The sequence below is a fragment of the Daucus carota genome, chromosome 5 (genome assembly GCF_001625215.2).
Source record: "Daucus carota subsp. sativus chromosome 5, DH1 v3.0, whole genome shotgun sequence".
NCBI classification, from domain to species: Eukaryota; Viridiplantae; Streptophyta; class Magnoliopsida; order Apiales; family Apiaceae; genus Daucus; species Daucus carota.
The window spans coordinates 21,203,149-21,229,933 of NC_030385.2; the positions used below are offsets into that span (position 1 = coordinate 21,203,149).

Consider the following 26,785-nt stretch of genomic DNA (forward strand, 5'->3'; position numbering starts at 1 on the left):
TTTATTTTTGGTTTCTTTGTCTTCAGTTATATGGTTAAGTACCGGATTAGATATATCTATACATATGAACATGCATCAACCACAATGAAAAGCTAGACGAGCAAGAGCAGCTAAGAAGAATTCAGCTACTGTAGTTTCTGTAAAATCCGGTTCCAGTAGCCAAAAAAGGCAGGGTTTACAAGAGATGGACCACTCTGACCCACTGCGGTATTTAAGACAAAAAGTTACTTCTTCCATACTTCTCACTGCAACTGCAGAGCAGGAGTTGTCAAAAGGAATTCAGGTTTACCTCAACTTCTTAATCTTTGCTACATTAGTATAATTTATACTCTTTTACTTCATTAGCAGCCGAGATTAGGTGATGTGTCACCAGTACGTATCTGTATATATACAATTCAATGTACAAGGCAAGCCAATCAAGTACCTATAAGGCAAAATGGTTTGTATCTGAACTGTAGTGTTTTTAAATTGGCTATACATATTGAATATGTCCACTGTGATATATTATTATGCCCATTATGTACTATTTGCTAAAATATGTTTCGACGTCATCTATCTTGTAGGAAAAGGGAAAAGGAAAGGAATGGATTTGTTAGCTAGCCTTCAAATATGTTTATTATTACCACACATGGCAACATTCTTGAAGTGAAGAAAAAATAGCTCTGTATCTAAAAAGAAAAGGGAAAAGGAAAGGAATGGATTTGTTAGCTAGCCTTCATTTTTGTTTAATTAATTCAATTGTCAAAGGTTAATTACTTGTGTTACTTTTCTGTCTGATATTTACAGGTTTTTGTGAAAGTGGATGCTCTTCCATCGCAGATTCCGGAACTTGTTTGCTAGCTGGTCCAACAATATCGTTTAGATTAGTTTTATCTTTTGGCATTCGGTATTTCATTAAATTAATGTACTTCATTACTTTAGCTTCAACAAGGATATATGATTTTGTGTACAACATTTTGCTATAATGTGAAGCTGGTGTTTATAGATTTTGATCTTTGCATTTTATAATAGAAAGAGGTTTATTCCCTTCTACTATTGATTTTGGTAATTTCATGTTAGATCTTTTTACCATATTGAAGGAAGTGCAGGTTAACAATATATATAATATATATCAATAATGCTCGGCACTGAATAATATATAAATTTAAAAAAAAATCTTTTAGTGTCGGCATATTGTGAAAAATAACCGACACTAAAAGTATGGCTTTAAGCTACGGCATTTTGACCACCCGACGCTATAGGTCTAACCTTTAGCGTCGGTTGTTTGATTAGCGACGCAAATAAATATTTTTAACCTAACTTTAAGCAACGGCATTCTACCAACCCGGCGCTATAGGCTTGGTTTATAGCGTCGGTTATTTGACGACCCGACGCTATAGACCAACCCTCTAGCGTCGGTTAACAAGTCTTTTGTGTCGCAGTTTAACCGTGGTAAAGCAAACTTTAAGCGTCGCCCTTTTAACCGACGCAAGAAGAACATACCTTTAGTGTCACGTTCATATACTACGCTGGAACAAAGCCAGGACATAGGGAAAAGACCGACGCTAAAGACCTATTCTGTATTAGTGACAGTGGACGCTCAGGACATATGACAGGAAACAAAGCCCTGCTATCAAAATTTGTGGAGAAGGCTGGCCCAAATGTTTCTTATGGAGATGGAAACATAGGGAAAACTTTGGGATACGGCAATATCAATCTTGGAAATGTCATCATTCAATCTGTAGCTCTGGTCTCAAGACTTAAGCACAATCTACTAAGCATAAGTCAAATCTGTGACAGAAGATATCATGTAAATTTCTTTGAAGAACAATGTGAAGTGGTTAGCAAAAGCACTGGGAAAGTTGTTCTGAAGGGATACAGACATGGAAATATCTATGAAGCCAAGCTTTCTTTAAACTCTGATAACTCTGAAATCTGCTTACTGGGCAGAGCTAGTATTGAAGATAGCTGGAACTGGCACAAGAAACTCTCTCACCTGAACTTCAACAGCATAAATGAATTGGTGAAGAAAGATCTTGTAAGAGGACTGCCCAAATCAGTATTACACACCAGATGGCCTTTGTGACTCTTGTCAAAAAGCAAAACAGAGGAAATCCTTATTCAAGAGTAAAACTGAGTCCTCAATTCTTGAGCCTTATCATCTGCTTCATGTTGATCTTTTTGGACCAGTAAACATCATGTCCATTGCAAAGAAAAGATATACTCTGGTCATTGTTGATGAATATACCAGATATACATGGGTATACTTTCTACACAGCAAGGATGAAACAACCTCTCTTCTGGTTGAACATGTCAAGCAATTGGACAAAATCTCTAAAGATACAGTAAAGATCATCAGGAGTGATAATGGCACTGAGTTAAGGAATTCTAAAATGGAAGAGTTCGGTAAAACAAATGGAATTAAGCAAGAATTCTCAGCACCTGGAACACCTCAGCAGAATGGTGTTGTAGCAAGAAAGAACAGAACTCTGATAGAAGCTGCAAGAACCATGCTGGAGGAAGCAAAATTGCCAACTTACTTCTGGGCTGAAGCTGTTCAAACTGCTTGCTTCACACAAAATGTAACTCTGATAAATAAGCATGGGAAAACACCATTTGAGATGGTTAAAGGCAGAAAACCAAATCTGAAATACTTCCATATATTTGGCTGCAAATGTTTTGTTCTCAAAAGTCATCCTGAACAGTTGACCAAGTTTGACTTAAAAGCTGACGAAGGAATCTTTGTTGGATACCCTCTGTCAACTAAAGCCTTTAGAGTGTATAATCTGAGAAAAGAGTGGTCATGGAATCTATTCATGTATCTTTTGATGATAAGAAGATAATTGGGCTGGAAGATTTTGATGAACATGAACAGCTGAGATTTGAAGATGAAGATACATTCTCTGACTCAATAAACTCTGATTCTGAAATAATATCAGAGTCTGTTATTCCAAATCAACAATCTCATGCACATGCTGAGGGGGAGCACAATGTCCATGAACATCTGGCAGGAAATAATAAGGAATCATCAGACAACTCAAACTCTGATGCAGATTCAACAAACTCTGATAGATCTCTATCAGAAAATAATGAGAGCACATCTTCAGGGGGAGCAACAGAAACTCAGAATGCTCATGAAGATAGCATGAATCAAGAGGGAGAAGCATCAGAGAATCAAAATGATAATGGAAATAGCATGGATTATGGGGGAGGATTCAGTTCCAGAAGTCAACTGCCTCATGCAATAAAATGGACAAAGTCTCATACACCAGATCTGATAATTGGGGATCCTGATGCTGGAGTGCAAACTAGAATAGCAACAGCAAATGAATGTCTGTTCCATTCATTTTTATCTCAAACAGAACCCAAGAAAGTGGAGGAGGCTCTTCAGGATGCTGACTGGGTGACAGCAATGCAAGAAGAGCTAAATGAATTTGAGAGAAATAAAGTCTGGACTCTAGTGCCAAGACCCAAAAACAGATCAATAGTTAGTACTAAATGGGTGTTCAGAAACAAAACTGACAGTGAAGGCATAATTACCAGAAATAAGGCCAGACTAGTAGCCAAAGGGTATTCTCAACAAGAAGGAATTGACTATGATGAGACCTTTGCTCCAGTTGCAAGACTAAAAGCAATCAGAATCTTTTTAGCCTATGCTGCTCATAAGAAATTCAAAGTGTTTCAGATGGATGTGAAGAGTGCATTTCTCAATGGGGAATTGGAGGAAGAAGTGTATGTTGAACAACCTCCAGGTTTTGTAGATTCTAAATTTCCAGATCATGTCTACAGACTTGACAAGGCACTCTATGGACTAAAGCAAGCACCAAGAGCATGGTATGAAACTCTGGCTCAATTTCTTTTGGAAAGTGGATTCACTAGAGGTACAATTGACAAAACTCTGTTTTATCTCAATCATGGTAAAGACCTGCTTTTAGTTCAAGTTTATGTGGATGATATCATTTTTGGCTCTACAAATTCCAAACTCTGTGAAAGATTTTCAAAGCTGATGTAGTCCAGATATCAGATGAGCATGATGGGAGAGATGAGCTATTTTCTGGGACTTCAAGTCAGACAAACAGATGAGGGTATCTTCATTAATCAGTCTAAATATATCAGGAACCTGCTAAAAAGATTTGGTATGCAGGATAGTTCAGCTGCCACAACTCCCATGGCCAGAGCCACTAAGTTAGATAAAGACACTGGACCTTCAGTGGATGTTACTAACTACAGAGGCATGATAGGCTCACTCTTATATCTGACAGCTAGTAGACCTGATATCATGTTTGCTACTTGCCTCTGTGCAAGATTTCAAGCAGATCCAAGAGAACCACATCTGGTAGCAGTTAAAAGAATTTTCAAATATCTCAAGGGAACAGTTGAAATGGGACTCTAGTATCCTAGAGAATCAGACTTTACACTAATTGGCTACTCTGATGCAGACTTTGCAGGTTGCAAAATAGACAGGAAAAGCACAAGTGGGAGCTGTCAATTTCTTGGAGGCAGATTAGTTTATTGGTTCAGTAAGAAACAAAAATCTATCTCCACATCCACTGCAGAGGCGGAGTATATTGCTGCAGGAAGCTGCCGTGCTCAGATTTTATGGATGAAAAATCAGCTGCTGGATTATGGGTTAACTCTGACTCAAATTCCTATTTATTGTGATAACCAAAGTGCTATTGCCATGATAGGAAATCCAGTACAGCACTCTATGACAAAGCACATCAGTATCAGATACCATTTCATCGGAGAACATGTTATGGAAGGGACAGTGGAACTTCATTTTGTCCCCACAGATCAACAGTTGGCAGATATTTTTACCAAGCCTTTGGCTGAAGCAACATTTACAAGACTTGTAAATGAACTAGGGATGATCTCTGGTCCTCTCTAAACTCTGCTTAGCTACCTAAGAATATATCTGTTTTCTTTAGTTGTCACGAGCATGATCTATAACTGCTTCTGTTATTCTCTGATTCAAACTCTGATTTTTATGTTCTGATCTGACAAACTCTGATGCTTATACTCTGACCTAACAAACTCTGATTACATGAAACCTTTTCTGATGAGTGACTTTCCAGTGAAGAATTTGTTGCAAATTCCTGGATTAAATCATTAATAACTCTACAGTCTGATATTTATGACATTACAGATGTGGAAATCTACCTGACACTCCTCATGATCTTAATCTGACACTTAGACTGCCTTACTTCTTAGAAATTAGATATATAATCAGTGTAGAATTTCTTTTATTCTCTTTATGAGCACAGAGTCATTAATCCTTCAGTATGGATTAACAAATTTTATCTATTCTCTTAAAAAAATTGTATATATTGTCCTCAGGTTCTCCTTTGAGATCTTAGATACTCTGTGTTCGGAATGACCCAAGTGCATTGCTGGTATAAAGCAAAATGCATCAGAAAAACATTGTTTTTTCTTGGGGACCTTTCACATTCTCTGATTACTGGAGAAATACTCTGAGTAGTAGTAAATTTATCTGATGAAGGTTATGACTCACTTACCCTGAGAAGTTTCCATTTGGAAGATTATTAGTGACTTAGTCAAGGGAAGAATATGTAAACTCTGATTCATACTGTAGTCGACTCTACTTATGAAGTGTTTAAATTATTTTCTGACAATCTGGTTTATTCTAATGTTCTTGAGAATTTTATCAATCTCTGTGTCAATCTTAGATTCATGTATACACACACCTTACACTCCATATTTGTGATTAACAAATTTTGTGACTTCAAGTGATTTTTGATTAAATTCAAATAATTATTTGTACACTCTGAGGATATATTATCTTAGTTCAAGACTCTTGAATTGTCTACGCTTATCAGAATAAACTTCTGTGTATATCATAGTGTTTGTCGAATACTCTGATATTTATTTATACTCTGGTTCAAGTCAATCTCTGATCGACTTTGGAGTTTATTAAATAAATATTTTGTTCAGTAAATATCAGATATACAAAAATCTGTTTGGATTCCTGAGTGGAGTAAAACACGGTAAATTATTGTGTTTTCTCGGAAATTGTTATGCTAACACAAGTTTACATGCAACACTAATAATTACCGTCCCACTACCTTAGTTTGTTACCGTTAGCACACTGCCACGTGTCCCACTATCCTTTTGATATCAGCTGATTGCGTGTATCCATATATATACTTGGTTAAAAGATTTTTATCTTTTACTTTTTACACGCATTTTTCACTGCTATCTCTTTCTCTCTTCTCTCTATTCTCATTTACGCATTTCATCAAACACCTTACCTGCATCTCTAAACTCTCACATTTTTTTTCAGAAATATGTCAACTACAGCTTTTGATTATGATGGAGCCAAGTTTGTAACCAACAACTACGCAGCCATTCTGGATAATGATGAAGCCCCCAAGGAGTTTCACTTAATTCAAGACTTTCTCGCTCATAGTGAGCTCATGTATGCTCTGACTCAACCTGAGTCCATATCTCCTGCTCAGGTTCTCACTTTTTGGAGAACTGCCAGATATGATGATGGAGGTGATCATGGCTCACCCTCCCTTACCTGTGACTATGAAGGTCAAGAATATTTTGTCTCTCCGGCCACTGTAAGAAAGGCACTTCATCTTCCAGAACACAATAAGTTCGACTCTTCGGTCACTACCCAAACTCTGAGGGACATGATGAACTTCTTTGGATACTCCGGTAGTACTGACAAGATGGGGGAGCCCAAGCGTCCAAATCTTTGTAAGGAATGGAGTTTCTTCTATGACTGCATTACCAGGGCTTTTGGGAACAAGTGCAGCAACTTTGATGCTGTTCCAATCTTCAGTCAACAAATTGGGTATTCTCTGATCCATAATCTAAAGTTTGATATTGCTACTTCTATCTTGAGATTTATGGGTGATAGGAGAACAAAGAATATGAACATTGTTTATTATGCCAGATTTTGTCAATTAATATTCTCTTACTGCTTTCCAAATGTCCCTTTGCCTGAAACTGATACTGAACTTCCTTTTAAGCTCACAAAGCGTGCCTTTACTGATCTTATTAAAAATGATAGTAAGAAACCCAATCCTCCTGTATTTGCAATCCCTGTAACTGTACAGGATAAGCTGAAGCTGGCACTGCCAGACAAATATGGCCCTTTATTCTCTGATGAGAATATTCCTCATCCATCCTCTTCCTCTGCTCAGCCAGATGCTGACCCAACCTCTGGTCCTTCCCAACAAGGGCCAGTTGTAAAATCTGACCAACCACCATCCTCTGGCCCTTCCCAAAAAGGGCTAGTTGTAATATCATCACCAACTAGAGTCCTCAGATCTTCCAAATCTCCAACAAAACCATCTCCTCCACCTAGAAAAAGAAGATTTCTTCAGAAAATTTCTGATTCTGACTCTGATGAAGAACCCATGAAATCTCAACCAGTTCACAAACAAAGGAAGAAGATCAGGCCAACCACTATCACTGATCTGACTGTTGATCCTCCTTAGTCTGAAGGTATTCATCAAGCCTTGGTTACATTCTCTGATCAACAACAGGCTGCAGATCATGTACTGGTTGAACCAATTTCTACAATGCCACTTGAGGAGCCTCAAACTGCAGCTGACATCCCAATGTCAGAAACAACACCTGAATTCCAAGCTCAATCAGACGTTCCTCTGGAACTAATTACAGCTGAAGTTTTTACAGAGTCTGTGTTGCAGATGAATCAGGAATCTCTGATTCAAGTACAAGAAAATGTTGCAGCTCCTGTTCAGGAGATCTCTCATACTGCAAACTCTGATGCAGCCACAGAAGCTCTGGCTTCTCATACACTCAGCATTTTTGTCAATGATGATGATGATGATGCCACAGAGGTAACCTCTGTTCCAGCAAAAGTTTCAGCATCTCTCACAGCTACAATCTCTGATCCAGTCAGAGATTCTACTCCAATCAGAGATGCTTCTCCAATCAAGAATCCTTCTCCAGTCAGACTATCTTCTCCAGTCAGAGCTCCTTCACCAGCTCAGGATTTTCCAGTACAGCATATTGTCTCTAATAAGGGCAAAGTCTGTAAATTGACATCATACACTCAGCATTTTTGTCAATGATGATGATGATGATGCCACAGAGGTAACCTCTGTTCCAGCAAAAGTTTCAGCATCTCTCACAGCTACAATCTCTGATCCAGTCAGAGATTCTACTCCAATCAGAGATGCTTCTCCAATCAAGAATCCTTCTCCAGTCAGACTATCTTCTCCAGTCAGAGCTCCTTCACCAGCTCAGGATTTTCCAGTACAACATATTGTCTCTAATAAGGGCAAAGTCTGTAAATTGACATATCTTCAGGGTATGTGCAGGGCTCAAAGGTATGTGCAGTCTACTTTGGCTGACCTGAGCTCTTCTGTAGCTCAGCTGGTTCAATTTCTCACCTCTGCTGATGTTAAAAAGGGGGAGAAAGTACTGAAAGACAAATGCTCATCTGACCAGCTAATGGAAAAGAAAAAGCCAAATGGTGATGAAGATGGAAATGAGATTGCAGATAGAAACTCTGGAAAGCAGATAATGCTGCAGATCAAAGATAAAGACGAATCTGGAAAGATACAAATGAGTGATAAGGATGGAAACTCTGATAGACTCAGAGAATCACAACAAAAGCAAAAGCAATCTTCTCTGGAAGTGACTGTTGTGTCTGAAATTCATAATCTGAATGAAGCAGTCAGAGGTTCAGAGTCAATCTCAAAAGAACTAGCTGTTGTCAATTCTGAAACTGAACAGAAGGAAGAAAATCTGATTCTTGAATCAGATAAACTGATTGAAGCTGAAGATCCAGAATCTCAGAAGTTTTGTCAAACTCTGAAGTTCAGAGGAAAGGAAACTACTTTGTTCTACAAATCTCCTTCTCTTCAAGCTATAGATGAAGCTGTAGCAAGGAAGATTTTTGAAAGAGAAAATCCAGGAGTTGATATTGAAGCTATCAGACTTGAAGAAGAAAGATTGGCTGCTGAGAAGATGAAGATCAGCAAATCAAAGTCTGATAAACAGAAGTAAATCACTGATCCCTCACAGAAACAGTCAAGACCAAGGGAGAAGGGGATAGTGATCAGTGAGATGAACAACTCTCATATTAACAGACCCAGAACCAGGTCTCAAGGAAAGTCTGAGACTGATTCTAAGGACAAGGGAAAACAACCTGTTGATGGTGTTCCCGTTTTAAAGAAGAAATCAGTTGTTAAGATTGCATCAGAAGATCCTTCTCAGAGACTGATACAGCTAAGCAAAGATGCAAACATAATTTCTGATGTGTCTGATCAAGTTGAAGAAGAAGAAGTTGGATTGAGTAGAATAAAGAAGAATGCAGAATCAGTGGTCAAGTCAATTTCTGAGTTAACCTTAACCTCTGACATTGCTCAAGTTAAGGTTCAAGAAGCAAAAGGAAACTCTGAGCCTGCAGAAACTAAATCATCATGGCTGAAGATAAACTCTGAGAAACCTCAAGACCAGAAGAAGAAGAAGAAAAGCCTTTTTGGAAGCCTTGGTACAAGTCTATATAAGGAAAGCTCAATGCTGACCAGAATCAGAACTCATGGAACTAGAGGAAAGGAGGCATATGATACAACTGGTCTAGGTCACTGGAAAGAAAAATTGGAAACTAGCTCAGCAACCACTTTCAGAGATCCATATTCTCTGACTGATAAAATGGGTGAAGCTGTTACACAGAACGACCTAGACAAGGTAGAATCAGTGCAAATTCTGATGGATACTCATGATGGTACAGGAGATAAAGAAAAGATAGCTATATTTCTCAACACTGGCAGAGTATACAGGATTTCAGAAGCTGATCTGTTACTGAAGTCTCTGAGGGAGCTTGAGCATATTCACTATATGCTTGAGATAAAGAATGAAGCAACCCAGAGATGGTCTGATCTGATGAAGAGGACTATTCTTGAAAAGAGAAGATTCCATGGAATAAGTCCTGATGAAGAGTATGTTCCTAAAATATCACAAGATGATGATTCTGAGATTTATATGGAGAAAAACAGCTCTGTTATGGAGACAATTGAAAATACCAGAATCTTGGGATATAATAATGATGCAGACAGACCTAGAGTGATTGAGCTTGGAGAAGCAACGAGGAGAAGCAAGGTAAATGCCTTGAGATCAGCTATATACCAAACTGGGGATGACACTGAAGAACTCAGTACAGTCAAAGCTCAGATGATACAAGTCTTGAAGCAGAAAGAAGAAGATCTGATAAATCAGTTTGTCAGAGAAAGCTATGGATATAGACTGATTGGATAGATAGTAGCTGCTGGTTCTGTAAGTTGTAATTAGTTCTGAGAATTAATTATTTCATGCATTTGTCCTTAGTAATTTTTGACATCATCAGTATATATATAACTTGTTCATTCTGTCTAATGTACAAGTTGGGGGAGATTGTTACATATTTGATGATGTCACAGGTATCTAACTTGTTTAGTGTGCAGAATTGAATATGAGAGTTTATATGGAAATCAGAGTTTGACGACTGCCAGCTGGATCAGAGTTTAACGAAGATCAGAGTTTGCAGGCGGCTGATTTCTAGGAGAAGATCTGGATAAACAAGGAAGATAAAGATCAAGGAAGATTGAACAAATCAGGACAGCAGAAGGATAGCTACTGATTAGATTATTTTAGGAAGCAGATAATTTTATATCAATCAGTAGATATCATGCAACTGTGTATATAAACACAGCTGAGGGTTTACTCTATAAGAGTTAGAATATCGAGCATATTATTCTTGTAACCCAGCAGCTCTTAGTGATAAGTTATAAATCACTAAGAGAGTATTTGTAAGCTACTGTGATTTGTGAATAAGAGTACAGTTGAATTATTCTCTTAATTGAGTATTTTGGTATTGATTGTGTTCACTATATAAATTAATATAGTGAGTTTACTCGGCCTAACATGACTTTTGACTTCTGATTAATATAGGGTCATGTTCAAGAGAGAACCATTAGACAGGGAACCCTTACCTTATTTCTAGTATTAGTTAGGGTCCTGCAGCAGAACTGCACATGAAAAAAATGTCTTATTTATGTATTATATTTTGAAATTACTTCTGAACACACACAATGATGCATAAAAACAGGTATTTAAATTTAGATCCTGAAAATCTATGTAAAATATAGGGTTCTGCAGCAGAAACTTAGTGGTTCTATGGTTCTATTTTAAGCATTGGTTCTCTATATATCGCGACTCTAATAATATATGTGACTTTTGCATTTTCACTTGTCTTGTAACTTATATATCGATGACCTATAAAAAAACCAATTGTATGAGCTTGTAAATCAGATAATATGAATAATGCTATCTTATAACTTATTTATCGATGACCTATAAAAAAACCAGTTGTATGAGCTTGTCAATGAGATAATATGAATAATGCGATGTCTACTTCTTCCTTGTCTCTATCAATTTTCTTTCTACATGTAATATTACAATTTTCTTATTTTATAACTATACATAAAAACACTTATTTCAAAAGAAACAAAGATGTTATGAAATATAATGGTGGATGACTTTAGGCTCTTGGATTGATCTCATGACTTTTGGCTCTTGGATTGACCTCATGACTTTTGGCTCCTGATTTTTCCTATCAATAATGTGTGTGACTTTTGACTTTTTACTCGTCTTGTAACTTATATATCGATGGCCTATAAAAGCCACTTGTATGAGCTTCGAAGGGGATGAGATGTATAATATAATATATCTACTTCTCTCTCTCTTTAGCTTTCTCAACCTTCTTTCTACATATATTATTACATAACACGTTATCAGCATGACTTGCTTTTTTTTTTTGTTTATATCTCGCTTTACGCTTTGTTTATATATTGCACACATCCTTTTTCTCTTTGTTTGTGTGTTGGCGTACCTTATATTCAAGAGGATCATGGTATGTAAATTTTCGATGAATTGATCGGTGGGAACTCATTTCACTACGAAGTGTGAGTTGTTCTTTCTATATTAAAGGTATTTATCAATACATTTTCAAAGATTTATTGGTAGTAAGGAATCGTAAGCCTAAAAGAATTGATGATCAGATTGTAAGATTTTAAGGTACGCCTCCATCCATCATCCTTTCTCATTTTATAGTTTTATACAAAGTGTGTATCTTTGAGTTATGTTAGTTTTGCATTTCTCCTAAAATTATATCAAATTTATTTTACACCAGAATTGAGAGATTTTAGATGTTTTTGTAAAGACCCTTGATATTCTATAATTTTAATTGGTTAGTATATTTGATATTAGACATTTAAATTCTTCAACATGTATACATTGATGATATGATTTCGATCGTAGGTACTCTAAACTAATATTTACCTATTAAGTGATAATTTCATTTTTATGCTTGTGTCCTCGTATATTTGTTATTACCGGTTGATTTTATATATGCATACTAAATTGTCTCTTCTTGCTATAATTAATAGTTTTCTTGTTCCGATGTCATATTTCTGGTGGTCATGTCTTATATATACTTTTAATTGCCTTTTTATGAATGATCACATAGTTATGTCATTCTCAAATATGGGTAAAATTTACATAAATTCTGGTGATTCATTTTATTTATTTTTACTCTTGGACATAAATATAATCTTAATTATTCATGTATCCAGTACGATGATTCTCATTTGTGATCTCCTACATCATTTTATATTTGACAACTGGGACATAAGGCAAGTTTAGATTGTATATTTGTGATTTATTTGATTTAAATAAATTCACAAGTTATGGTTAATAAATGATTCTATCCAATACTGTAACGTCTGTAATATTTGACTTATATATATTACAGTATTTCATTTTGGTGATATATTAAATATCGTGTTTTAATTGCGAAGTTATGTGAATTTGACTCGTTTATTGTTATGTGACTTTCGTATATCGTTAGAATGTACTTGTATGACTTTTGGTGGATAATTCTCGCTACGCGATTAAATAGTATTACTAGTTGCGACGGTTTTGACTTTATATTAATAAGTGTGATCGTTGTCGCTACCCGATTAAATAATAATAGATATTGATACAATTTAGTGATATTCGATAAATGCGAGTAGCCGATAAACTTTAACTTGTAAAATAGCGTTTTGGTGCATATATTTTTCTCGAGATTTTACGTGTATGTCGTGCTTTATATTTATATGAAATGTGTATATTAGAGCTCTACTTGTAATATTTCTTTTAAATTCATTCCTTGTCCAAAATTTGTGAAAACTATTTTATTAAACTTCTAAAATCTCATATTATTTGTGATATTAATTTCATGATTTATAGATTTGTACTTTATTTACTAAAACTCTTTCTTTTAATACTCTTTTAATCATACTTTTATTAATTATCAAATGTCTACATTACCCTTGCATGCAAACACCACCTACATTGCCTCCAAGGACAAGCTAGACATTTCCAACCCCACTAACACTTTTCTAGTCAAAAGAGGGGTCAAAGCAAGCATATAGCTCCACTTGTCACACCCCCTTTCACCCACCAAAACCCTCATTTCTCTCCTCTCTCTCTCTCATTTCTCTCATTTCTCTCCACTCTCTCCTCTCCCTCTCGGCTGAACCCAAAAACCAGCCCCTCTCCACCATTTTCTTCCATTGTTTCAACATTTCAAGCTTTGTCAAGACAAGCTCTACACCATTCAAGCTTGAACCTTCCATTTCGAGGTTAGATTCTTGTTGCATGTGATATTTGGAGCCGAAGTAGGGCCTTGGTTCTTATGAGCTTAAGGTCTCTACTTTGGTGGCTCCTATAGATGATCAAGATGTGTATTTGGAGAGGTTACTCATCTCTTTTTGGCCAATGCACCCTTGAATCATCACATTCGGCAATGATTCTAGAGAAGAGCCGAATGTATGTATGTTTATACTTGGAAAGCTCATGATTTTGAGATTGGTTTCTTGTAATTCGAAGGGTATATTGATGTGGTGAGATTTTGGTGAATAATCAGCCCTTGAATGTCTATTCTCTTGATGTTATAATGAGATTTAGAGCTATATTTGAGAGATTATAGTAATGCATGTTGAGTTATGTGAAAATCAAGTGTTAAGCTATGAATTTGAGTTTTGTATGTGATTTTTGAGTAATGCATGCCATGTTCTAAGTGTTAAAATGATAGTTTATGGTGTGTATGATGATATCTAGTAGTAATCAGTAGCCATTGTGTGAATACCATGATGTTACATTCGAAATTTTGCTCTTGAATGCTCCCTGAAAATTCTGCTCTGTTTTGCTTTATAAATGCCTCGGTTTTGTGCTTTTAGATGGTTAAATTTTGTGATATCTTGCTTTGTGTGACTAGTCAGTAGGTGTATGTATATTGTAGAGTAGGATTTGTGGCTTGGTTTGTTGGTATATGGAGTTTTGGAGGATGTTAAGGTGGAAGGAGACACACACACACCATGGCAGATTTTTACACTATAGAAAACATGAGTATTGGATGTGTCATGCTTAGGCCCTCATAGGCCCAAGTCTCCTGGAGTTGGGACTTGATGTATACAAGTCTCCAGTAGCCATAAAAGTCATAAAACCATCATTTACATAGATGCACACACACATTTCAGGTTACACCCCAGAACAGGGCACAATTGTGTCATTTGCACTTTTGAGTGTTAAAAACCTTGTCAATGATGAGGCCCTCATGGGGCCTTGATTTAGATGAACTTAGGGAAGTCTTAGGAAGGTATTTGAGTCATTGAATTGGTGTAGTGAGTGAGTTTAGTGAGTTTCAAGTTGGTAAGGTCATGGCAGTCCCCACAGCAAGTGAAGGTGCTCTGTGCCAACTTGGCATGGAGGCCCAAGGAGGCCTGAGCAAGGCCTTAGTGTCATTCCAAGTGCACAACTTAGAATTAAGTCTTAGGTATCCAGAGGAGTCACAATTTCACCAATGCACATGGAGGAAACACTTGTTTTTGCCAAAACCCCCAGGAGGTGCCAAACTGCCAAGGCAGAATGGTCACTTTAAGTACACTAGTTTTTAAGGACCCATATAGGCAAGGCCTTTGAGTCACACCACTTCATAATGTTAGCTTAGGATCATATTAACCTTTAGAAGTCAGTTTAGAGTGAATACCTTAAGTGGAGATGCCTCATTTCCACTAAAGAACACAAGTGTCACACATGGAGTCATACTTTAGAGTTCACTTAAGATGCATTGCATTTGAGTGTGTCATCAGTGAGGCCTTGACCTCATATTGAGTCCATGAGTTAGTTTTAAGTCATATTAGATAGTGCAAGTTAGTTTAAGTCAATTCACTTAGTGTAGATGCATTATTTTTACCAAGGCACCCAAGTGTCGCCAAGGTAAGCATACTAGTGAGTCACTTAGGTTGCACTTCACTTGTAAGTCTTGGGAGGTGGGGCACAAGTGTGCCCTACTAATAATTGGTTAAGTTGAGGTCAGTAGAGTATAATTAGGAGGTATTGGTCTTAGACCTTATGTGCTACTTGATTAATTGCTTAGGTGATTTAAGTATAATTAGAGGATCATTAAGTGATACTAGTTAAGTAACAAATGCCATGCTTTACTTGTTATGTGCATTACTTGATGATTATGTTACTTGTTTTAATTAAGTTTAAGTGTATATTTTACATATGTATATATTTATATATATATATATATATATATATATATATGTTTATACACGAAAGGGTAGTTAGCATTATAGTGACGAGGATACTATTAATTATAGGTGCAAGTAGGAGGCCAGGCAAGGAACCCCTAGAAGCATCTATACAAGAGTTCAGTAAGCTTTATCCAGGCAAGTGAAACTCTTCCTTTATACTTGCTTTGTAACTGTATACCCTATGAACGTTGAATTACTGTTTACTTAGGACTGAATTACCTTATCACCCCTCATGATCATGACTTTGGATTCCAATAATACCCTTAATACTTGAATTACCTTTTCATATAATATCACCTTACAACCACATGATTATACTCCAATAGTCCTTTGATGAATAATGAGAACTTGATACCCCACATTAAACTGAATTATCTCATTTGGAACCCTGATCTTAATAACATCCCTTACTTTAGAAAGATCACTTGTATTTTGAAAACACCCTTGCTTATAACTTGTCTTTGATCAAGACCCCTTTTTGAAAATGATTTGATTTGAAATGACCTTAAAAGGAATTGGTTAATATTTTATAATAAGACTGAGGCGCCAGTCAATTTTTGCAGCATCAGTAGCGGGGAGCCTGATGTCTGTTTATGGCCAATGTGTGCCGAGGATCCTCCCTGGTTGAATCACTTTATGTGGTTCGGAGCTTGGTGTGGGCTGATCACCCCCCAATGCTCGTAGCGCTGTGTGTTTCCAATTCCAATAAATTGATACCCCACATTGCACCTTTACTTGTGTTTATACCTTGTGATATCTGTTGTTGCTTTTGCACTTGTTATATTGCATATTGTGAACTGTTTTATTTACTGCTTTCACTTGCTGAGCTTTATGCTCATATATATATTGTTGTTGTTATAACCCTTCAGTGAAACCCGAGAATGGCCCGATTCAAGCAGACCGCACGTAAATCCACCTCAGGGAATGGGATTGCTTACCGCCATATGATGGAGCAGGTTGGGAACTCGTAGTTCCCTAAATGTTATCTTTTGAACTTTTGGGATTTAAAATTTGTAGTAATGACTTAGACTTAATTCGGATTTTATTTTGGGTTGTAATAACTTTAGATGTTGTTCGTACTCATTCCTGGTGATTCCGGGATTGTGGATTAGACATGTAGATTAATCTTTATAATTCTGTAGTTTAATTATATATATCGATATGCATGCTTAAGTCGGTTATTTAAGGTGGGTCCGTCACAAATACTCATACCTGGAGACAAATCAAATAGTAAGATATTCTAATTTTAAAACATCATGAGTCATATATGACCCTCTAATCCTGAAATCATTCCCTCTAGTTATTGTCCTCTTTAATCCGAGTTTGAATTGGTATTAAGTTTAATTGTCATAATAAGTAGGTTGTATAAACAAATTTATGACATATATAATAGTTGTATGAGTGAAACAAAAGCTTTCTATACTTCTTATCTAGGTAAATTATGTGCGACCTTTTAAGTATTCCTTCTCCATGTATTCTCAATTAATATATGGTACAAAGGTCCTTGCATGTCCATATTTAATCTTTCAATTTATGAGCAAAACACCATATATTATGATTTTAATTAGATGACTTGTGCGCTCACACACACTACGTCACTTATATCAAGTTGTCTTGCTCACATATTAAAGTATATTACATATGCATATTCTTCAAATACATGATATTATGTGATCTCCATATGATAATATTCTTGATAATTGATAAAATGTTAATGTCACTATGTGCCTTTAAATTTATAGTTCATTTAGAATTAGCATTTGTAAATATGTTTTACCACTTAAGTTAAATGATGTTGATATAAGCGACAACTAACTGTTGATGTTATTTTTTTTTATTAAGAATTAGTAAATGATTGCAACCAGAAGTTGCACGAAATAATAACCAAAAGTTGTCTCTCCATAATGATATTCGTTTATCACATATTGACTTTGTGTTTAATTTTTGTTAAATTTCAGAAGGATGTTGATCATATTTTTTATAAATATGATATTGAGCGAGGTCTATAAAATAAATGTTGTGTGTTTAAACACTTGAATACATTCCAAAAGAGTGACAAAAGAGTGATATAGTAGTATATTAATCAAATTACAAGTTTATCCTAAATGATATAATATTCCTTAAATATGATTTTATATAAAGAATAATATGATATTTGGATTTTAATTTAATAAATAAATATTATATTGTATCCCGCAGATACAGTATTATGAAATTGATGAAATTAAGGTGTTAAAATCATGAGTTGATATAATGACTAATTGTGGTTTACTAAATTGGAATTATTAATGAAAGGATTATGTATTGCAACAAATGATATTGCACCATAATATGACATTATTTCGAAATCAAAAGATACCAACCATGCCAGTAGCAATGGTCATGACATTACAAATATTTCTAGTCATATTTCTATTATTTGTATAAGTAATATTTCTTTTTAGTCATATTTCTGTCATTTGTATAAGTAATATTTCTCTTGATTAATATAAAGATGACTAGTATCAATACTTCATATCTAATATGAGTCATCCAAAAGTGAGTATTATATAAGATGTCTCATTATAGTTTTTCTAAATATAAGACTCGAAAGAGAATGTATAATGCTCCGGAAGAGCGTGAATAATGCTCCTGAAGAGCATGTATAAGGCTCTTGAAGAGCATGTATATTTTATCTACTCTCTCAAGTAGATTTTACTTTAGGAGAGCATGTATAGTATTGATGCAATTATACTCTAAAAAAACAGGGGGACTGAAGAATGAAATTTGATATAATTTACCGCATTGAGATATCAAGTGCCTTTAAATGTTGAGTCTAATTCATTGCACTAAAATTAATTTGGAGAAAGCTTTGTCATCAGTTTATAATAACCATAATTGAATTTGATTTTGAAGTAAACCAGAAGTTTAACTATAAGTTTATTGTTTGGCGTGACTAGTTAAGCCATCTCAATTTGATAAAGATGCAAATAGTAATTTTATATGCAAATAGTTTATAATAACCATAATTTTATTTGCTTATAAGGAAAAATTGATCACCAGCAAAGATATAGTTGTGATTTATCATCTTTGAGAATGAATTAATGAAGATATGGCATGAGATAAAAATATCATATTGTTGAACAGTGGGATATTTTTTTGAAATATATGATTGTATACAAAGTTATTATCAACTCGCAGCCTGAAGTATGCGAGGTTCATTATTTAGAATATATGCTTATAATGCTGATGCATCTCATTATGAGTATTATCTCATCCATAACTTTGCTGATTATTTTGTATCACATATTTATTGATTCGCATCATATAAACCAAATTTTGGAATTTCTCCCCATCATAAACAAATTATTTGGTCATCACAGATTTTCCACCATGTTAGTAAGATCGATTCCTCAATTGGATACATATCATATATGAGTGCATTTGGAATCATCAATGTGTATTTGTTATGACTTAATTTAACGAGTTTGTTTTCCTAAAATCAGGGGGATATAATAGCCGGTGAAAATAGATATTTAAGAATGAATTATTATTGCCTCATCTCGATCCTCAAAATAAAGAATATGAACCATAAGTTCATAAGATGATTCATTTTAATGACCAGAAAATAGTGACTATGTCGCAAACACCGGCTACATATGCTCCTATGATATAAATGTTAGGGTTATACTGAAATATACGTTTGAAGTATATAACAATTATTTGAGAATCTTGAATGCATTTTCATATTGTCTGTATATTATATATTGTAGACAATCTAGTATCAAATGGGATAGCAGAACGTTAGATTGTTAGACTCCTTATATAATATAATAAAGGTTCACAGTCGAGGTGGTGTTAGACAAACCACTGGAACGGCTGAAGTATTATTTGGAAATAGTTTATCTTGACTATTGAATAATACTTATATAATTTGTGTATATTGAACGGGATCAAAATAGTAGAATAATTGTTTCTTTAATTCTGACAATAAAGAACTAAGATTCTATGATGTTATTAATGCTTAAGTTCTTAATCCGGATATAGTGATTGACACTTGTATTTAATGCACATGCCTTGACTCATAAGTTAAGTAATTTATTTTAAATTACGAATTTATGTATTGGGCAATGACATTATATACAGAGTGGGATATTGACTATAGAAGGAAACCGTGTCCGAAAAATATATTCGGGTGATGATGTCCTCTTGAAAGCTCATAAAGGTAATTATGCTTTAGTCCTGCAGGCAGATTTGTTCTTGCATAATTATAAGGTTGAGTGGATGATCAAGGATAAAAGATATTGATTAAATTAATTGTCAGAAATTAATTTAATTAATGGACATGCGATATCTTAAACATGGGGAATTTATAAGCAATTAATATGGGAGCCGAATTAAATAATTAATTTACGGAATTAGGAAAGGTAGTGCAAATATTAATTCTTTAGTGGATTGAATTAATAATTAATGACATTGGGCCTGGCCCGGAATGTCATTGGAAGGCCTGACCTAATGATCCATGATCCCTGCTGTAGCCTATATATATTCTCGTTCTCCTAAAGCTGAAATACACACCAAAACGAATTCATCCTAGAGTTTGAGAGAGGCAGACGTTTTTCTCAAGGAGACAGCTAGGGTTTTGGATTTTCGGAGTTTTAAGGAGAGGCACACCTTGGGAGATCAAAGGCCACACTTCGTCCGAGGAGAATCAGGGAATACAGTAGAAGACGTGGATTTGAATCGCTTGCGCCGTAGCGATTAAGGTTAATATTCTGTTCGAACTTTTAATTAGTATCATAAAACGCAGAGGCAAGGTCCGATTGTTCCTACAATGGGATCAGAGCCAGGTTGCGGTTCTGCGTTTTATGATATGTTGTCCAAGTCATGAAGGCAAGTAGCCATGAAGGCTTTAATGAACACTCAGATGGCTAAAGGTACACCTGTAAGGGATCATGTTCTTAAGATGATGTCACATCTGAATGGGATAGAGATCCTTGGTGCTGAGCTTGACGGGAAAACCCAGATTGACATTATCCTTATGAGCTTGCCCAAGAGTTTTGAGCAGTTCCGCTTGAATTACAACATGAACAAGAGGCAGTATAGTCTTGCGGAACTGCTGACGGAACTTCAGGCAGCTGAAGGATTATTTCGCTAGAGTGTTCAAGTGAATGTGGCTGAGAAAGGTTCTTCCTCTAAGCCGAAAGGCAATAAGAAGAAGAAAAAGGCTCAGACACAGAAAGCTATGAAGGCAGTGGGAGTTCAAGGTGGTGTGAAAAAGCCTAAGGGAAAGTGCTACCGGTGCAAGCAGTCGGGTCACTGGAAACAGGATTGTCCTCTTCCTAAGAAGACAAACAATACTGGTATGCCTCTTTCTCTAGTTACAGAAACATTTATAGCGGCTATATCTACGAGCACTTGGTGTGTAGATACTGGAGACACTAATCATGTTTGTAACTCTATGCAGGGGTTCCAGCAATCCAGAATGCTTAGAGATGGCGAGATATACGTGTTCATGGGAGATGCTACGAAAGTAGCAGTAGTTGCAGTAGGAGTTATTCATTTATCTTTTGGCTCTAATAGGATTTTGGTTTTGAACAATTGTTTTTATGTACCTTCTTTTAGAAGGAATTTAATTTCGGTTTCTAAACTTGCTATGGATGGTTATAATGTTTGTCCGGATCGTAATGTTTCTATGTTAGGTCCTATAAACTCACTATATAAGATGATATAGTGATCACAATCTGTAACACAATATGACAATATAAGAGATTAGAAGTAATAAACTCTTATTCACAAAGCTTTAATAGTTACAAAAACTCTCTCAGTGATTTATATTGTATCACTAAGAGCTGCTAGGGTTCTTAACAATGTACTCGATAACTCAACTCATATAGAGTAACCCTAATCTGTGTTTATATAGACACAGTTACAAAATCAATCTCTGATTTGATATCCTATAAATCAGCTATGTATTCTATCAATCAAAGATTGCTCCAGTTTTCTGTTTAGTTTCCATAGTCAGCAAATCACTCCTCCGCTTCTATCCTTCCTTGAAGTATATCCGCTTCTGAGCTCTTTCCACGTGTAAACTCTGACAAGTCTTGACTATGTAAACTCTGATCAGACTTTATCAAACTCTGATCAGACTTTACTAAACTCTGATCAGCTACATCAAACTCTGATCAGCTTCCAGCTTAAACTCTGATCACTCCTGTTCTAAAACAAACTTTAAGAACATTAGTAATCATCAATTATATCTAACAATCTCCCCCAACTTGTGCATAAATAAGTTATGTGCAAGTTAACAGATAATTGATGATGTCAAAACAGATAAGTCAAATGCAACAGAGTTTAGCTATATAACAGAAAACTTTTTAAAACTTACTAATACTTTACTCCCTAGCTTCATAGACACCATGAGCTGTCTTTAGATATCCTTTGAGGAGTTCTCTTTCAGCTTCTTCAAGTACTGTAATCATTTGTCTCTTGATCTCCCTCAGCTCTGGATCTGAAACTCCAGTTTGATAAATTGCAGCTCTGAGATCATAGATCTTGTTTCTTTTCAAGTCTCTATCCAGCCTGATATTGTAAGCTTTATCAGACTCTTCATTGAATGCAAGAGTTCTGATTCCAGCTATTGTCACTATTTTTGCTGAATTTTTCTTCATCTCAACCAGCTGTCCTTTATGATTGAAGTATTTAGGAATGAAAGGTCCAGCATTTTTGTTTCCTGTAATACCCATCTTTCTTCTGATTTGATCTTTAAGCAGGTTGGAGATGTGTTGGCATGACTTGTTCTTTACTTGAAATGTGTGATACATATCTCAATTCTTCCCAGTGTTTAGCATACAGATCAGCTTCTATTACTCTAAACACTGTTCCATCAGACATGAAGTAGATAAGAATGTTATCTCCTCTGTCATTCTTCACCAGCTGGACTGAATCTAATTTGTCCATTCTTTCTTGTAATGCTCCAGTCTTGGGAGCACATAGAGATGAGGGGTCTGCTGACATTGATCCTATACTCTGATCAAATTTCTCATATTTGGATCCCAGCCCTCCTTTATCTCTTCCTGCCTTTTGACGAGAGATTGGTTGAATTGAGCCCTTTTCAAAGTTTATTTCAGTCATCAGACTAGGCTTTGCAAATCCTGCCAATGGAGTAGTTGTTGGTTTGAACACAGCTTGAGCTTTGTCAGAGGTTGTGTCTTTCTTTGCATCCTTATTAACTTGAGCTATGTCAGAGGTTAATCTTTCTTGTTGAGGTTCTGCAACATGAGCTTTGTCAGAGATTGCAGCTTCTGATTTCTTTTCCTTTACAACTTGATCTTTGTCAGAGGTTGTAGACTTCTTCTTATCTCAGCCTTTCTCAAGGTGTTCATCTACTTTGCTTTTTCCCTTGGATGTATACTCATCTTCAGAGTATACCTTTTTGACTGATAAACTCTGATCAGCAACAGTAGCTTCCTTGATCAATATCCCTTTTTCTTTTGGCTTGGTAGTTGATTTTGCAGGCTTTTGAATTTTTCCAGAGTTTATAGCTTCAACATGTTCCTTCTTCAGCTCAGCTTCCTCTGCAGCAATCAACTCCAAATCCAATTTGGCTTCTGGATTTTCTTGTTCAAAAATCAATCTAGCAAGCTCTTCATCAGTCATGGGTTTATCTGATCCAATCACTGGTCTTTGCTTAGATCCAGATGTGACATTATGTGTTGGAGCAGACTTTGTGCTTTGCTTAGACTGTTTTTGACTGTCAGAGTTTGAAACTCTTCCACCAGTCCCTGCTTGAAATCTCTTGTGCTTTGTGAAGTCATCCACATCATCATCATCATCCTTCTTCTTTCTCTTCAGAGTTTGAACAGTAGACTTGCATTTGACCTTAGCTACTCTCCCCCCCTTTTTGACATCATCCTCATCAGGAATCAGTATAGAAGTTATCAGAGAAAGTGAAGATTGGATGGCTTCCAGCTGCTTGGACATCTTTTCTTGAGTAGACTCAATGGTGGTCATCCTCTTTTCCAGAGATTCATTTGCAGATACCAGCTTCTGAACATCATCTTTCAGAGGTATGTGGTTTCTTTTCTTCTCCATAGTTTGAGCTTCCTTGAGACCAGCTACCTCTGTTCTGAGACTATCTATAGACTTAGATGTCTGAGCTTGAGCAGGATGAAATGTCTTTAAATATAGAACTGTAGCCTTGAGGCTTGACATGACATCAGAGTTTGTGATTTTATTCTCTGCCATAGATAGAAAATCTTCAGCTTTTGCTGGCTCCAGAGAATGTTGATGGCTCAGCCAGAGTTTATCCCATACTTCACTTGGTGGATCAACCTGAAGATCCCTGGGAAGTGGCTCAGAGTCTGTGTTCAGAGTTTGTAGCCTGGCATTATACTGGCTGGTAGACTCCCACTTTTGTTGTAGATGTGACTGAGGAACTTCAGTATCATTTTCATCATTGTCATCATCTGAACTTTCATCATCCTCATCATTATCAGATGCAGGATCAGCAACTTTCTCAACAGTATCTTGAGCAGATTTTTCTTGAGTTTTAAACTGTGATTTGCTAGGCTCTTCACCAGCCTTAGCAAGAGACTGCAGAGCTTCCAAAGCTACTTTGTCAGATTCATCAACTACATCAGACTTGTAGTTTTCTGGAGCTGTATCATGAACAATGGCATCCTCAGGAATTTTCATTGGAGAATGAGGAATTGGAGTGGAGGGGCCATGATCAGATAATGGAGTTTGAGGATCAGACATTTTTGCTCCAGCTTCAGTTGTAACTGGTTCATCACACTTTATTTCTTCATCTACTTCAGAGGATGTAGTAGATGCTGTAGCACCATCAGAGATTGGAACAGCCTGAAGAGGAAGTACCATCAGAGCTTGAGAAGGTTCTGGTAGTGTGGTAGATGGTGCTTGCTCTTCCTCAAGAGTGAAATCTGTTATCTCTGTGATGGGTACCTTTGCCCTTGCAGGCTTTTGAGCCCTTCTTTTGAATCTAGCTGGCTTTTGTTGAGGACTGGTCTGAACAGGTTCAGTGTCTGTTGTAGGAATAGGTTCAGAGTTTACGGCATGTGCAGGTTCAAGATCATCATAATCATAGGCTGCAACCAGTCTTCTTCTTTTCTGCTTTTGAGGAGAAGCAGCTTCAGTGTTTAAAGGATCAGTGTTTATGGGATCAGAGTTTACAGCATCAGAGTTTGCTGTTTTATCAGACTTTGTCTTCTTTTTAGACCTGGATGCAGAAGTTCTGGGTTGTTTGGGGATTGTAGGAGAGACTGGTGGTTGAGGCTGTTGTGGTTGTGGTTGTTGTTGTTGTTGTACTGGGGGCATATCCATCCTAGCTCTAATTTGAGCTGGAATTAGAAGAGGTCTCTGAATTGGATACTTCTCATCCTTGGAGATGAGGTCCTTAAACACTCTTTTATGAAGCCTGAATGGCTTGATCTCATCATCAACATTAAAATCTACCTCACCAACAGTAGCATTAAACAATAATTGACAGAATCTGGAGAAATATATGACTTGTCTATTCTCATGCATTCTTTCACCAATATTTCTAAGAACTAATCTACCAAAATCAAAATTAGTAGAGTAGATCAGAGAATACCCAATCTGCAGCATGTCCATTGGTATGGCATCCCAGTTTGTAGACTTCTTTTGAAAAGCCCTGGTGATGCAATCGAAGAAGAAACTCCATTCCCTTCTGAGCCCTGGGCGCTTCAGTTGTCCCAATTTTTCAAGTGATTCACTGTAGCCCAAATCAGTCATCATTGTCCTCAGATTTGCATCTCCATTAGTGATATAAGCAGTGTCGAGCTCTGGCAGGTTGAATGCTGTTCTGACTGTAGCATGTCCAATGGTGATCCATCTTCACCACCATTGTCATACTTACCCGTCCTCCAGAAATTGATGATCTGGCTGCCTGAGAGTCTGGCAGGAGCGGTAAGAGCGGTAGCAATGGCACTCTGTGCCAGAAATTGCTGCATGGGATGATAATCCCTTGGAGCGTCGGCAGTGTTTAGAATAGCAGCATGGTTATTGGTAACAAATTCCACACCTGCAAAGATGAATGCTGTAGTGGCCATTAGAACAGAGTTTATGAAAGAAGGTGTTTGAGGAGGTGTGTGAGAGAAGATTTGAATTTCAGAGAGAAGAGAGTGAGAGTTTGTTGAGAGAGTGTGTGTAAAGATTAAGTGTATAAGTGAAGAGTAAGCAATAAAATCTGATGATAAACTCTTCAGATTTTGTTTAGCTGTACACGCTTGGGCTCTTTGTTCACTTGGACACCTGTCAGATTTTAACTGGTAGATGAATGTTAGTGGGATGGAGAAAAGAGAGTAATAATCATGAGCGCAGTAAAACATGTGCAGTTATAAATGCTGATTACACGTTCTCCTATTAAAATGTTTTTCATGTAAACCCACTAACAATACATCCGTTTGAAATACTCCCTTCATATTCTCTGAATATTTGAACTCCTGAAATGTACAAGATTTTAAAAAATCAAGATCAAATCTCTCGAATTTTAAACTCTGAGATTTACATCAAAGAAAATAAATTTCTAAATACCTCAGAATAAGGACATAATTTTCAGAATATTCATCAATAAATCAGAGTTTGTTATAAAATCCATAGCTCAATAATGTGCTTTGTGAAATAATGTGTGTGATTTAACATATGAGATCAGAGACTTAAGAATTTCACAATTTCGTAATTATAAGGTAGACAAGAATAATTTATTTAAACTCTCAAGACATAGACAATAGGCATACTCTGATGAAGAAATATATAAAATAAACTAACCCCCTTTTTTTTTTTTTTTTTTTTCAAAGGACGCTTTTCAGTGTAAATGAATCACGACCTTTAAGGATAATTTTGCAACAGTATTTCTCCAGTAATCAGAGATTGTGACTGGTCACCATAGATTATAAAATCTTGGCAATTACTTAATACCAGTAAGTGTTTGGGTCTTCCCAGTCACTGTCATATGGACATCTAAGATCTCAAAGGAGTACTATGCTTATTTCCAGGGGTGTGTATAGCATCAGAGTTTATAAACACTGTCTAATTTACTGAGAGAAAATGCAAATTAATCAGTCTCACTTATAATTAAGATATGTGAAGTAGTAGAGTCTCAATGAAATCAATATGCATATAGTGTAAAATAGTAGCACAAAATTGAGATCAAGATTACA

The 26,785-nt window shown here is 36.1% G+C and overlaps 1 protein-coding gene across 1 annotated transcript; it reads right to left on the reverse strand.

The window, feature by feature from the left end:
- Nucleotides 1-10,969: 10,969 nt before the first annotated feature.
- LOC135152798 (nucleolin 2-like) lies at nucleotides 10,970-25,576 on the reverse strand. The gene is made up of 4 exons (XM_064093907.1): nucleotides 25,434-25,576; nucleotides 24,549-24,822; nucleotides 23,980-24,266; nucleotides 10,970-10,988 (listed from the first exon to the last, which is right to left on the reverse strand). Exons 1-4 carry the CDS (start codon nucleotides 25,574-25,576, stop codon nucleotides 10,970-10,972), a joined length of 723 nt encoding a protein of 240 aa, XP_063949977.1.
- Nucleotides 25,577-26,785: the final 1,209 nt, after the last annotated feature.